Here is a 15,328-nt window from a genome sequence, read left to right on the forward strand (position 1 = left end):
TGCCACATCGCCATTCAGGTGTTCTTCGTAGTGCTGCCGCCACCTTTGGATCACCTCACGCTCGTTCGTAAGAAGGTTCCCGGTTATTTCCTGACATATATCAGGCGGTGGCACGTGGCCCTTACGTGAACGGTTCAACGTCTCTTAGAGCTTCCGTTTGTTATTAGCGCGGTACAGTTGCTCCGTTTCTTCACGGTCTCGGTCTTCCTGCTGGCGCTTTTCCTCCGGAAAATCGAGTTTTGTCTGTTCCGCGCCTGTTTATATCGTGCCTCGTTCGCCCTCGTGCAGTGTTGCAGCAATCTCGCCCATGCTGCATTCTTCTCTCCACTAACTGCTCACATTCGCCGACATACCAGTCGTTTCTCTGATCCGGGGCACCATGCCAAGTGCAGCGGTTGCGGTGCTACCAATGGCGGATCGAATATCTCTTCAGCCATATTCAAAAGAAGCTGCGCCTAACTGCTCTTCTGTTGGAAGATCCACTTCCAGCTGCTGCGCGTATCCTTGAGCTAGTCTACCGCCTTGTAGCCGCCCAATATTAAGCCGCGGCTCCGACTTCGACGCATGTTGTACACCGTCGAGAGTTTTGAGCGCAGACATACTCCAACGAGGTAGTGGTCGGATTCAATATTCGCACTGCGGTAAGTGCGGACGTTCGTTACGTCGGAGAAGAATTTTCTGTCGATTAGAACGTGGTCGATTTGGTTTTCCGTTTCTTGGTTAGGTGATCTCCATGTGGCCTTGTGGATATTCTTGCGGGGAAAGAAGGTGCTTCGGACTACCATTCCGCGGGAGGCTGCGAAGTTTATGCATCGTTGGCCGTTGTCATTCGATACGTTGTGCAGACTATCCGGTCCGATGACCGGTCTATACATTTCCTCCCTTCCTACCTGTGCGTTCATGTCACCGATGACGATTTTAACGTCCCGCAGTGGGCATCCATCGTATGTCTGCTCCAGCTGTGCGTAGAACGCTTCTTTCTCGTCGTCGGGTCTCCCTTCGTGTGGGCAGTGCACGTTGATGATGCTATAGTTGAAGAAACGGCCTTTAATCCTCAGCTTGCACATCCTTGCGTTGATTGGCTGCCACCAAATCACGCGTTGGCGCATATTACCCAGCACTATGAAGCCGGTTCCTAGCTCGTTGGTGGTGCCACAGCTTTGGTAGAAGGTAGCCGCTCGATGCCCGCTTTTCCACACTTTCTGTCCTGTCCAGCAAATCGCCTGCAGCAACACGACGCAGAAGTTGCGGGGATGTAATTCATCGTAGATCATCCAGTCGCAACCTGCAATACCTAGCGACTCGCATTTCCATATTCCAAGTTTCCAATCGTGATCCTTTATTCGTCGCTTAGGTCTTTGATAATCGGCAATCGAGTCGTATTATCTCTTATATTGTTCGTAATGATTGGTTTTCTAGGCGGCTTATCGGGCCTGCGCAAACCTCCTGTCTCGTCGGAGGGCCGTCGTGTCAGGGCTGTTTAGCGTCCCACCTAACACTAGGACTTGGGCTTGTGCGCTTTGAGCGGCACACGGTCGCTTTGGTGGGGCTTAATTGCGGATACATGCAGCTTTTTATAGAGGTTTAACAAGGCCCACTGTCAAATCCCACCACATCCTAGGCAAGCCCCACAACTCGCAGATGGCCTGGGGAGGGATCGTCAAGCCCTTGGACATAGTCCCTGCTGCCCAAAAACATGGACAGGCTTTGATCGGACATTTCAGAGAGGACAGATCGGTCTGGTTGTTCCGGTGGGGTCTTGGTTCGCGGTCCTCCAGCGCTCCGACTGCCAAAAGTGCAGCACTCGTTTTCTTCATTCGCTCGTAAGCGCCGTGATCGATCCGAAGATTCCCGTTGAAGTATGGCTTCCGGTCCTAAGACGACTCGAATGCCTGGGCCATTATTTGGATTGATGTTGCTGGTTGTATTGCACGTTTGTGGCACGTTGGAGGCTGGGAAGCTGGAAGTGTTGGTGCGTGTGTTGGAGATGAAGGGACTATTTGACGGGTGGCTCGCCAAGTTTTTTGCTAGCTGTTGGGGTCTGGGATGTATTGGTGTGGCTGCTCTTGGGGGTGTTGGAAACCCGAAAACGCCTCCAGCGGTGTAGGATGAAACCCTGGCAATTGAAATAGAGTACGGAAGACTTTCTTTCCGAAGAAACATCTCCTTGTTACGGATTGTTGGGGTCTGTGGCGGGAACTCTACCCACCAGAGAGACGGGGACAGCAAAGTTTTCAGAAGGATTAGGCTGTCTAACACCAGCGGGGGTGGATGAAGACTGAAGAGAATAAGTGAGGTAGGAAATTAGAGCTATGTTCGGTGGGAAGGGTTGATTCAGATAAACAGGCTACCGGGCTCCGGGCGGGAAAAGTCTTCTAGCTTTTCTTTTCAGCTAGCAGAAGCTTTAGACGATGGTTTTCTACTTGTAGGTTTAAGATCAAGGATCGATATACGTGACCATGTTATTTTTTCATCGTGCTCATTTTATCTTTCATAACGCGGAAGCGGAAGGAACCGGAAGAGGCGGAAGATGTTGTAGATGGCAAAATCTACTGTAAGACTTTCGCACTGTTGGAAGAACCTTCTGACATCTGAATTGCAGTTAGGGAAGATCCATTAATAACGTAACGCAAAAATTGACAGTTTTTATCCCCACCCACACTCCCGTTATGACACACTTCGGACAACCCCACTCCAAGCGTTACATCATTTATGGATGTCCCTTATGGACGGTTTTGGCCTGCAGGACTTCATTTTCGTGCTTTCAGACAAATAATCGAATGGAGACGCATGGTAGAACAATTTCACATGCACGGGCAGGATCTATTCCCAATACTATGCTGGTCCTTGTTACACTTTTAATCCTTAAGGAGGTCACACCTTCGATTGTCTTCAATCGGGTAGTCGCCCGAGCAGATTTTATTAATAGCCTTGGTGTGCTTGAAGGCCCAGCAGCTAAAGCACTATCATGGGGGAAGGATAGTATGGGTAGGTTTGGCACCTAAAAAGCCGACCCTGTTATTTACAATATTGAAGGATATAACAAGAATGGGTTGTTAACTCTTACATCACCAGATATTTGCGTTATCCTTCGTACTTCCCTGACGCCTTGATCCTTGATCACGGCATTAATAAGCTCGTAAGCTTTGTATACTAAACTCATTCATTCATTTTTCATTTATTTAGTCTACATCTATACAGATAACACTGAATCAACAATTTGACGCCACAATACACGGTTCGAGGCCGCATCTCTCCATCCTCGGATACGCCCCACGTACCTGCCGGATCGGAAGCGAACACCATCTTTGCAGGGTTGCTGTCCGGCATTCTTGCAACATGCCCTGCCCATCGTACCCTTCCGACTTTAGCTACCTTCTGGATACTGGGTTCGCCGTAGAGCTGGGCGAGCTCATGGTTCATTCTTCGCCGCCACACACCGTCTTCTTGTACACCGCCAAAGATGGTCCTAAGCACCCGTCTCTCGAATACTCCGAGTGCTTGCAAGTCCTCCTCGAGCATTGTCCATGTTTCATGTCCGTAGAGGACTACCGGTCTTATTAACGTCTTGTACATGACACATTTGGTGCGGTGGCGAATCTTTTTCGACCGCAGTTTCTTCTGGAGCCCGTAGTAGGCCCGACTTCCACAGATGATGCGCCGTCGTAATTCACGACTAACGTTGTTGTCAGCCGTTAGCAAGGATCCGAGGTAGACGAATTCCTCGACCACCTCGAAGGTATCCCCGTCTATCGTAACACTGCTTCCCAGGCGGACCCTGTCGCGCTCGGTTCCACCCACAAGCATGTACTTTGTCTTTGACGCATTCACCACCAGTCCAACTTTTGTTGCTTCACGTTTCAGGCGGGTGTACAGTTCTGCCACCTTTGCAAATGTTCGGCCGACAATGTCCATGTCATCCGCGAAGCAAATAAATTGACTGGATCTGTTGAAAATCGTACCCCGGTTGTTACACCCGGCTCTCCGCATGACACCTTCTAGCGCAATGTTGAACAACAGGCACGAAAGTCCATCACCTTGTCTTAGTCCCCGGTGCGATTCGAACGAACTGGAGTGTTCGCCCGAGATCTTCACACAGTTTTGCACACCATCCACCGTTGCTTTGATCAGTCTGGTAAGCTTTCCAGGAAGCTGTTCTCGTCCATAATTTTCCATAGCTCTACGCGGTCTATACTGTCGTATGCCGCCTTGAAATCAACGAACAGATGGTGCGTTGGGACCTGGTATTCACGGCATTTTGAAGGATTTGCCGTACAGTAAAGATCTGGTCCGTTGTCGAGCGGCCGTCAACGAAGCCGGCTTGATAACTTCCCACGAACTCGTTCACTAATGGTGACAGACGACGGAAGATGATCTGGGATATCACTTTGTAGGCGGCATTAAGGATGGTGATCGCTCGAAAGTTCTCACACTCCAGTTTGTCGCCTTTCTTGTAGATGGGGCATATAACCCTTCCTTCCACTCCTCCGGTAGCTGTTCGTTTTCCCAGATTCTGACTATCAGTTTGTGCAGGCAAGTGGCCAGCTTTTCCGGGCCCAACTTGATGAGCTCAGCTCCGATACCATCCTTACCAGCTGCTTTATTGGTCTTTAGCTGTTGAATGGCATCCTTAACTTCCCTCAAGGTGGGGGCTGGTTGGCTTCCATCGTCCGCTGAACTGACGTAGTCATCTCCTCCGCTGCCTTGACTTTCATTGCCTGTACTCTCAGCGCCATTCAGATGTTCCTCGTAGTGCTGCTTCCACCTTTCGATCACCACACGTTCGTCCGTCAAAATGCTCCCATCCTTATCCCGGCACATTTCGGCTCGCGGCACGAAGCCTTTGCGGGATGCGTTGAGCTTCGGATAGAACTTGCGTGTTTCTTGAGAACGGCACAGCTGTTCCATCTCCTCGCACTCCGCCTCTTCCAGGCGGCGTTTCTTCTCCTTTAAAAGGCGGGTCTGCTGTTTCCGCTTTCGTCTATAACGTTCCACGTTCTGCCGGATACCTTGCTGAAGCGCGACCGCCCGCGCTGCGTCCTTCTCCTCCAGAATCTGTCTGCATTCTTCGTCGAACCAATCGTTTCGTCGACTTCGTCCCATATACCCCACGTTGTTCTCCGCTGCGTCGTTAATGGCTGCTTTGACTGTATTCCAGCAGTCCTCAAGAAGGGCCCCATCGAGCTCACCCTCTTCCGGCAACGATGCCTCGAGATGCTGCGCGTATGCAGTGGCGACATCAGGTTGCTTCAGTCGCTCTAGGTCGTACCGCGGCGGTCGTCGGTACCGAACATTGTTGATGACGGATAGTTTTGGGCGCAGTTTAACCATCACCAGATAGTGGTCAGAGTCGATGTTAGCGCCACGATATGTCCTGACGTCGATAATGTCGGAGAAGTGCCGTCCATCAATCAGAACGTGGTCGATTTGTGATTCTGTCTGCAGTGGCGATCTCCAGGTGTACCGATACGGGAGGCTGTGTTGGAAGTAGGTGCTGCGAATGGCCATATTCTTGGAGGCGGCGAAATCAATTAGTCGTAGGCCGTTTTCGTTCGTCAGCCGGTGAGCGCTGAACTTTCCAATAGTCGGTCTAAACTCCTCCTCTTGGCCAACCTGAGCGTTCAAATCTCCTATGATGATTTTGACGTCGTGGCTTGGGCAGCTGTCGTACTCACGTTCCAGCTGCGCGTAGAATGCGTCCTTATCATCATCAGTGCTTCCGGAGTGTGGGCTATGGACGTTGATTATGCTGAAGTTGAAGAACCGGCCTTTGATCCTCAACCTGCACATTCTCTCGTTGATCGGCCACCACCCGATTACGCGCCTTTGCATGTCGCCCATCACTATGAAAGCTGTTCCCAGCTCGTGTGTGCTGCCGCAGCTCTGGTAGATGGTATGATTACCTCTAAACGTTCGCACCATTGATCCCTTCCAACAAACCTCCTGCAGCGCTACGATGCCGAATCCACGGTCCTTGAGCACATCGGTTCCACGAACCGAGTTTCCAATCGCTAGTCCCTTTTCGTCGCAGTGGTCTTCGCCGATGGTTCCGGTCCGTACTCTCTTGTTGATTGTTCGTTGCTTATGATTTTTAAAGGCTGGCTTGCAGGGCCTGACACCAAACCCCCTAAATTTCCGGAGGACCATTCCTCCTTATTTCCGGTGGACCATGGTGCACAATTTCACTTAGAGTCCCTCGCTGGCACTCGGACGATGATCAGCCGCCCCTAACATGGAGAACAGACGCTGTTGTGAGCCGATCCTGACATGGAGAACAGACGCTCAATAAGATTTGCACCTCCGGAGAGGAGCAAACCCCCTTCCCTGTCAGCATACGACCATAGTTCCCACCGGGGTTGGTTACCCGATCTTCCCTAAGGTTGCTCGTATCCCGGCCAGCACCGCGGGAGGTAGGGATAGGAGTTGCTGGGTAAGAGGCTAAGGACCGCGAGATGGGGTCTATTTTATTCCTTCAGGTACGCGAAGTACCAATGGTACGCTTTACCCAGCATTTGCCGTGCCGTATACTAAACTCATATCATTTATTAAAGAAAAATATCACATTGTGGTAAACATGGCAATGAGCATATAGAAAATAGTAAATCTTTAATCCAACCAAAGAACCAGTTTATTACATTTTACGCAAATAGGTGGTGTTGTGTTCCAAGATGGCCAGCAAAATGTCACCCCTTATGGGTTGTTCACCCCGAACATTTCCAAGGAAAATCTTCTCAATGATTCATTTACTTACCTAATATACATTAATAAGATTGTGTTATGCAGTGGAGGTTAATCCGGGCGTTATTCAGCCGCCTGAATTCCATTCGAAGTTCACATGCTTGACCTGCGACGGCTCCGTAGTTGTGTGTATAATTTTAATGTTCGTTTGCGTGCGTCATATTCTGTAGTAAAAAACGATCCCTCCGATTCGCTCGTATCATTCCTCGGTCCTACATGGACACTCGGATATGTTTAACTTTTGCATGTGTTTGTCTGTGTGGTTTTTTGTATGTGCGAAAGGGTATGAACTATAATGTGCTTTCGTACGAGTGCGGTCGTTTAGATTAAAATATGAAATCGCCACAGTCCATCGCGTAGTCGAAGTCCTCACCGCCGACGTCCTCGATCCCGTGGAAGTCGAACGGGCTGATGTCGGTATGGTAGATTCCGCCGGCGCACGGGGCCTCGATCATGTTGGTGCAGTGTGTCGTCGGCAGGGCATGAAGGGTGATCGAGTCCTCGCACTGGGACCAGGTCAGTGCTGTAAAAAGGAAAGGGAATAGATAAATAAGTCAGTAGTTAATCGTGATTATTGCTTCAAAAATCTATTTATAATAAAGTGAAAGATGACTTAATATGATACATGATTACATTAAATACTTAAAATCACCATTGAATGGGTTCGTACGAGAGCATACGAATGGACAAATATAGCACAAATGTTATCACAGCGAAAAAAAAGTTCATTCACTCCGAATTCAAGCAAGCTCCCCACTTGAACTTTTACCAGTAAATGATCCCACATTCTATTGAAGGAAATGTAAATGAAGTTGCCATGTGCCAGTCGTTCTGGCAGGCCAATGAATAGACATGAAAAGCGCCATCTATAGCTGCATCTGCAGCCAAGAACATCAGAATATGCCTGAGACAAGATAAGCCACGCGTCATGAATGGGAAGCAAAACGACTGCAGTCGTCGTCAACGTCGCCATCCTCAAAAAAAAAAAGAGCTTCAACTCATAATTCTTTGCCTATTCAGGCATATCATTTCGAGTGTGTGAGGCAAAAGATATGGAGTGACACGGTTTTGGTGGTATCCTTCGTGAAATCCTTTTTCCGCTCCAATTTCACCTAATTGGAATGATTTCAATAGAACTCATGATGGGTTTCTTAATCTGTCACCAAGAGTGAAGAGTGATTGAATGTGGAAGAATAGTTGATATGCATAACAAGATACAAATCTATTTTTAATGGAGAAAGAAGTATTTACGTTACCGATGATGTCGCTGACATTGCTCGTGAGGGTAGAAGGCGTTCTATTTATGCTATCTGAATTGCGTAACCCGCTTCGGGTGAAAAACTCGAAATGTTCTAGGTAGAACTATTAGTTTTTCTTGTGTTAGGAACATGTAGCACGGATGTTACAAAACGCAGATCGTCATTCCTGATACCTTTGTGAAGAGCTACTTCACTTCACTTCACTATTCCTTCCATTTAAATATATCAAATGATGCAAATATTGCTGCCAAATATTTCAGCTGCAAAAAGTGTTTTCGTCATTTTTTAGAAATTTTTTGAAATACAATTGGATTTTTTTATCATTCCAATTTTTTCCATACCTACTTTTGTCGATTGTTACAAATATGCGATCATAGGCAGCTTGCTTACTTAAGAGCTGGGCAAAATAGATACGTTTACGTACGTTTTGATAGTTTTCCCATGACAAAACTGCCAAACGTACGCAAACGTGTCAATTTGGATTGTACCTATAAAAGTAAGGCTGCCCAGGGAAGTCGAGAAAATTTCCAACCGTGTTTGTTCGCTCCTCTATTGACATTCACTGTAGTATATCTATCGTAATTCTGCCTGATGTCATTCTGTCGCATCCCAGGATCAGTCGCATCAGCCTGTTTTGAACTGTTTGCATTTTCCTTTTTTTGCCTTTTCGAAGCTGAAAATAGTAGCGATTGTGCACCATGGTAGACCGGAAATTTAGCCGGAATTGTCCTCCGGAAATTTGGGGGGTTGGTGTCAGGCCCTGAAAACCAACAATAAATTTTCAGCGAAAGAATATGGACCTGAACAATCGGCAACGATTACATCGACGAAAAGGGTTAGAGATTGGAAACTCGGTTGGTGGAACTGAAAACTTCTCAACTTTTTCGGAAGCACATGCATGCTGGACGATGTGCTACCCTAGTAGCATACTTCAGTTCGATTGGGTTGCAGCAACTCCAATGTGATCATCTGGCCAGGCCATCTGCGAGTTGTGGGGCTTGCCTAGGATGTGGTGGGGTTTGACAGTGGGCCCTGTTAAATTCCCATAAAAAGCTGCATGTATCTGCAAGTAGGCCCTACCAAAGCGACCGCGTGCCGCTCAAAGCGCACAAGCCCAAGCCCTGGTGTGAGGTGGGAGGCTAAACAGCCCTGACTCGACGGCCCTCCGACGAGACAGGAGGTTTGTGCAGGCCCAATAAGCCGCATGGAAAACCAAAAGTTACGAACAATATAAGAGATAATACGACTCGATATAAACGGCAAAGACCCAGGAGACGAATAAAAGATCACGATTGTAAGCTTGGAATATGGAACTGCAAGTCGCTAGGTTTTGCAGGTTACGACAAGATAATCTACGATTAATTATATACCCGCAACTTCGACATCGTGGTGCTGCAGGAAATCTGCTGGACAGGACAGAAAGTGTGGATAAATGGGCATCGAGCGGCTATTTTCGACCAAGGCTGTGGCACCTCGATCGAGCTGGGAACTGGCTTCATATTGCTGGGTAAGATGCGCCATCGTGTGATTGGGTGGCAGCCAATCAACGGAAGGATGTGCAAGCTGAGGATTAAAGGCCGTTTCTTCAACTATAGCATCATCAACGTGCAAACGAAGGGAGACTCGACGACGAGAAAAAGCGTTCTACGCACAGCTAGAGCAGACATACGATGGATGCCCACTGAGGAACGTCAAAATCGTCATCGGTGACATGAACACACAGGTAGGAAGGAGGAAATGTATAGACCGGTCATCGAACCGGATAGTCTGCACACCGTATCGAATGACAACGGCCAACGATGCTTAAACTTCGCAGTCTCCCGTGGAATGGTAGTCCGAAGCACCTTCTTTCCCCGCAAAATATCCACAAGGCCACATGGAGATCACCTAACCAAGAAACGGAAAACCAAATCGATAATGTTCTAATCGACGGAAAATTCTTCTCCGACATCACGAACGTCCGCACTTATCGCAGTGCGAATATTGAATCCGACCACTACCTCGTTGCAGTATTCCTGCGCTCAAAACTCTCGACGGTGTACCATACGCGTCGAAGTCGGACTCCGCGGCTTAACATTTGGCGGCTACAAGACGGTAGACTAGCCCAAGAATATGCCCAGCAGCTGGAAGTAGCACTCCCAACGGAAGAGCAGCTAGGCGCAGCAATCCGTCATTGGTAGCACCGCAACCGCTGCACTTGGCACGGTGCCCACGGATCAGAGAAACGACTGGTATGATGGCGAATGTGAGCAGTTAGTAGAAGAGAAGAATACAGCATGGGCGAGATTGCTGCTACACCGCACGAGGGCGAACGAGGCACGATTTAAAAATCAAATCTCGCCAAAAATGATCAGAATCAATTTGTAACATGGTTAAACTTCATACAAGTGTAGGAATTTACCTCATTTATTACTATCCGCAGCGCAAGCAATTAAGTTTATTTCATTTTTTCGTTGATCTAATAAAGACTATGTTATGCTCAGAACGGCATGCTTTTCTAACAAAATCGAATACTGGATAAAGAGAAATTTATGAACTCTTTGTTAGGCAGTGATTTAGAGATCAATTTACATGAATATGTATCACGTAACGTCTATGTGAATGGCCAATCAAAAACTCAAAGTGCAGCCTAATCGGGTTGTAAGCAAAAGTGACGTTGAACTAAGTAGCTGTATGTAATCCACAGGTTTTCGATTTTTCTGTTCGAAGAGATCAGAGCAAGTGTTTTCAACCACAGGGTGAATCAGTTTTCGTTGTTTGTCCTGTGCTCCTGAGATTGAGTGAGCATTACGAACCCTGGTGATGTAAATAATGTTTAGACCATCTGTTGCGACGGATTTTTTCTGGCTCGAAAGAAACAGTTTTGACAGCAGTGTCCATTTCACACAGCTCCAAAGCTGAAATTTATTATGCAATTATGAATTATTATTGAACTTATTATTTATATGAGATAACTTACAAATTAGTTTCACTTCAATCTACGAGCCACAGTCTCCGTCGCCGCTCTAAACTATTCTAATTAAATCCTTTTGCCTCTGTATGGAGGTATGTACATTAATTTAATAACCTGTGTTGCCAGTTTCACAAAATATCAAACTTCACTCAACACTCCCACCCGTGAAACTAGCAAAACGGGTCTATTGCGCATTTCTAAACTTCACTTGAAATCTATTCCCTTATCCGTCCCGCCTGGATCAAAAGTTTTTGTTCTCCCAAAACGATCTACAATTTCTTTCACACTTTCCTTCAATACGCCAAATAAACAGCTTTGATTTGAATCGTACGCCAAATCGTTCTTAGCTCCTGCGTAAACGAATTCTTTGTTGCCCTTATTCTGTGCGGCGGTGTACGAACTGATGTACTCATCCGAGCTCGTTCGATGGTCAGGACGGCGCACGGTTATCGTTGCTGCATCTCTACGGCTTTTCAGCGCTTGACCTACCGGTTTAATTTCAATTTTCTTTTGCGATACGTACGTTTGTGTTTGATGAGTAGCAGTTTGGAGGGAATCTGCGGCACCAAAACAAAATTTTCTATCGAATTCATGGAGTGATTTTGTTTTGTCACTGAAAGAAATTCGCTGTTTTTCTTCGTTCGCCGGTTTTTCGCAGGTCCTTTGTCCGCAATATTTTGATATTATTGCTGCCCTACGTGCACCAAATTTTAAATCGATTTCCGATGCCGCTATCTCGTAATCCTCATTCAATTGTTTTAATTTGCACTCGTAATCCAGCCGGATTCTCTTCTCAATTTCTTCCTGTTGCGTCCGCCATGCTTTGTTCTGCTCCTCAAGCAGTGCAAGCTTTCGTTTTAGCTCATCCATGGCGAGTCTTCCCCACTTCAGAGATAGTTTCTTTGGAGAATGTTGCGACGGATTTTTTCTGGCTCGAAAGAAACAGTTTTGACAGCAGTGTCCATTTCACACAGCTCCAAAGCTGAAATTTATTATGCAATTATGAATTATTATTGAACTTATTATTTATATGAAATAATTTACAAACTAGTTCAATCCACGAGCAACAGTCTCCGTCGCCGCTCTAAACTATTCAAATTAAATCCTTTTGCCTCTGTATGGAGGTATGTACATTAATTTAATAACCTGTGTTGCCAGTTTCACAAAATATCAAACTTCACTCAACACCATCATTTGGAAAGGATGATAAAAATGAAATTTTAAAACCATCGAGGATGAACAACACTCTTAAGCGATCACATATTGAAATTATCAATTAGTTATGTGATAATTGTATCTTGATTCGAAGCATTGGTAATAGAGATGGGCGCTCCGCTCAGGAGCTGTTCGAAAGATTCGCTTCCTTACATTGAGCTGATGACCCATGGATCTTTTTTAAAGAACCCCAGCTCAGCAGCTCACTTTAAATTGATGAATTGTGTGAATTGCCAAACACGCGCCTAGAGAAACACCCTCGAGCGTACGTACTTGTACAACACAAACGAAAATACCACGCTCGCGGTACACAACACATGCGATCTTGTATGAGCACTCCAGTCCAGTACCGCGCACGCGCTGATCGTTTATTATTTGTACCTCAAGCACCATCAAGCCAAGCGACAGCACCATCTTGCCAAGCAACAGAAACCATTTCTGCTGCAGAGAGGAATAAGAAACACACAAGCAAAAATAATCTAGCTTGCCGTCTATTTCTTAACCCATACCCACATACTCGGCGCTACGAACGGACACACAAAATATACCTAGTAGTGCGGTAGCGAACGAAGCGTACCAAGCAAAAGATCCGAAGATCCGAACAAGTCTCAGTTCCGCTCATGTCGTCGTCCAGCTCGAAATTGCTGTGACATGGAAGCGAGAGCTGCGCTACCAACTCAGATCCGTGCGACACGGATCTCGATTCGGATCAGTCGCGACCCATTCTAGCGAGCGAACCGTGTGGTTCAAACGAACCGAACTGGGAGCTGCGTCTTGTACGGAGCGGATCTTTTGCTTGCAACGGGTTTTCCCGCCAGCATACTGCTACATGTGCACTCTGTTTGTTTGTAGCACCGTGCACTGTATTTTTTACTCTCTTGTTCTAGTTCTCTCGCATTTCGAGAACCAATATAGTTGAATGGGCTCGCTTGTATGAAAATGTCAACTACGCATGGTTATAACCGCGCGCGCAAACAAGGCTACTGCACCCAATATGAAGAGAATACTTATGACATGTGATATGGTTCATATACATATCAGAGACTAGGGACTGAATTATTCAAATTACCGATTTGAGAAACGTTATCAACAAAATGTAACTTATAGTTATGAATAGAAAATAATGTTGAGTTAGTTTTTGTATAGACATAAATGTGATGATTCTAAATGAACTCCTAGACTTCAAGACCGTCTAGGTCAGACAAAGCGTAATAAATGTTATTAATTTAAAATTAAAAATTTCAAAGTAAGGTAAATAGATAAATCTCGGGTACTTATTCAAAAGGACGTATGTGATTTTGTAAACAAAGATTCAAACGTCGATTTGTCCGATCAGATGGCACTCCCACGCAAACCAACACCATTAACAGGTAGCCGAAGCCTCCCCCTATCTGTCTATGGTGATGGTTTGCGTGGGCGGGCAATCAGATCGGACAAATTGACGTCTGAATCTTTGTTTACAAAATCACATACGTCCTTTTGAATAAGTACCCGAGAAATGATGAATGAAAGAATAAATAAATAAATGACATAAATTTTTCAAATTTTTCAACTATAATTAAAATTAAATTAATAATATTGACAATTAAGTTTTAATATATGTAGCATTAAAGAACTGAAGAGCTGATCTAAGGAGCTGACTCTTTTCAATGAGCTGAACGGATCAGATCCGCTCACTGCAATGAGCTGTTTTGCCCATCTCTAATTGGTAAATGCTACTTTTGAATTTATTTTCCTACATAACACCAAAGCACAATGCCAAACATCCGATTGAACTTCATTGTTGACATTAAATTAGAATAAGTTAGTTTTACATTAAAATGATAATTTTGTGTTTATTTTCAATCGATTCCAAAATTTAAAGGGTTATCGACGATGACAACTTGCCTAATTTTCAGAAGTTATCAAATGATACTTCCAATAATTATCGTATGAGAATTATTATGCCCCTAACTGATACCGTGGAACCCCTATAATTTGAACGGTACCTCATTTAAATTAACGGGGTTCATTTTCAATTTGAACTTCTGGTCACTTTATTTGCATCAGAAAAACTGATTTCTGGCTGCTCTCTTTGCTGGTTTGTTTTAATTCTGCGTTCCGCTTCACGGTGTTCCATTCTTCTTTTCTTGATTCCACGTGCTAAATGACGTTTGAACCATTCGATGTTCAAACCAACGGGGTTCAAATTAAAAGTGTTCAGAATAAAAACGGTCATATTACAGGGGTCCACGGTAGTGTACCGCTGAACCCATCACCGACGCAAACTGGAACAGAAACTAAGCATCCGCCGCAAAATCAGTCCAAAACCCCGGTGGCGCATTACAGAAAAGTCTATCTTGAAAGCTGGGCTGTCAAGTGTCAACGGCGTTTGATGGGCATCTATGGAGGAAGGGGAGGAAGTCAGAGTAGACGCGACAAAGAAGTTTGACAGTTTATTGATAATAATTATTATTCCTTCACGTGAGTTGCGTTTACTCCGGCAGACACCTAGGAATCAGCAAAAACGAGCCGAAGAAAGTTTCCCAGAACGCATCCACTGCAGCAGCGAAGAAGATTCCGAACCCCTCTACTGGCATCAATAGACGTACACAAGAAGCTGCCGTCAAACGAACTGCACCGCCTAAAGGCCTATAAGTTGCATTAATTTGACTTCTATGCTGGTTTGAGGTTTCCAGTTTGCCTTGCGAACAATGGCACCGAATCCGGAGATGGCGAGATCCATTCTTGATCCGATTTAGGATGTTTTCGGGTGGGAAACATTCTCGACACCCTGGGCATAGTGTATTCTTTCTATTTGCCACATAAGATATATCGTGACGTTTTCGAATTTTTGCAATCGTAAAGTGTACCCCAATATAGTAAAGATAGACGTAGTTCTACGTAAAAAATCCAGTAAAAGTTACGTGAATTTCAGGTGACTTTTACATGCCACACTTGCATCAAAGTTGTCAATCCGATTCACGTAGATTTCACCTGAAAAGTATGGTGGAAAAAAATGTACGTACATTTTCAGGTAAACATTAAATGAATTATTTTTGCAATGTTGTTGCCTGAAAAGATCGAGTTAGTTGTTTTAGTTTCTTAGTCAAAGCAATCGCTGGAAAGTCATTCTGGTCGCTTTTTCGTTCCGTTTCGTACGTCGAACCAAGATGAATACACC

The 15,328-nt window shown here is 45.6% G+C and overlaps 1 protein-coding gene across 1 annotated transcript in view; it reads right to left on the reverse strand.

The window, feature by feature from the left end:
- Nucleotides 1-15,328, reverse strand: part of LOC134204850 (uncharacterized) — a gene marked incomplete at its 5' end in the record, with an annotated part of 62,653 nt that overhangs the window by 32,881 nt on the left and 14,444 nt on the right. Inside the window, one exon of the mRNA XM_062679652.1 lies at nucleotides 6,752-7,261. Within this exon, the coding sequence (XP_062535636.1) occupies nucleotides 7,065-7,261 (197 nt within the window). The remainder of the gene's footprint in view (nucleotides 1-6,751; nucleotides 7,262-15,328) is intronic.

This window comes from Armigeres subalbatus, unplaced genomic scaffold (assembly GCF_024139115.2).
Source record: "Armigeres subalbatus isolate Guangzhou_Male unplaced genomic scaffold, GZ_Asu_2 Contig937, whole genome shotgun sequence".
Lineage (NCBI taxonomy): Eukaryota > Metazoa > Arthropoda > Insecta > Diptera > Culicidae > Armigeres > Armigeres subalbatus.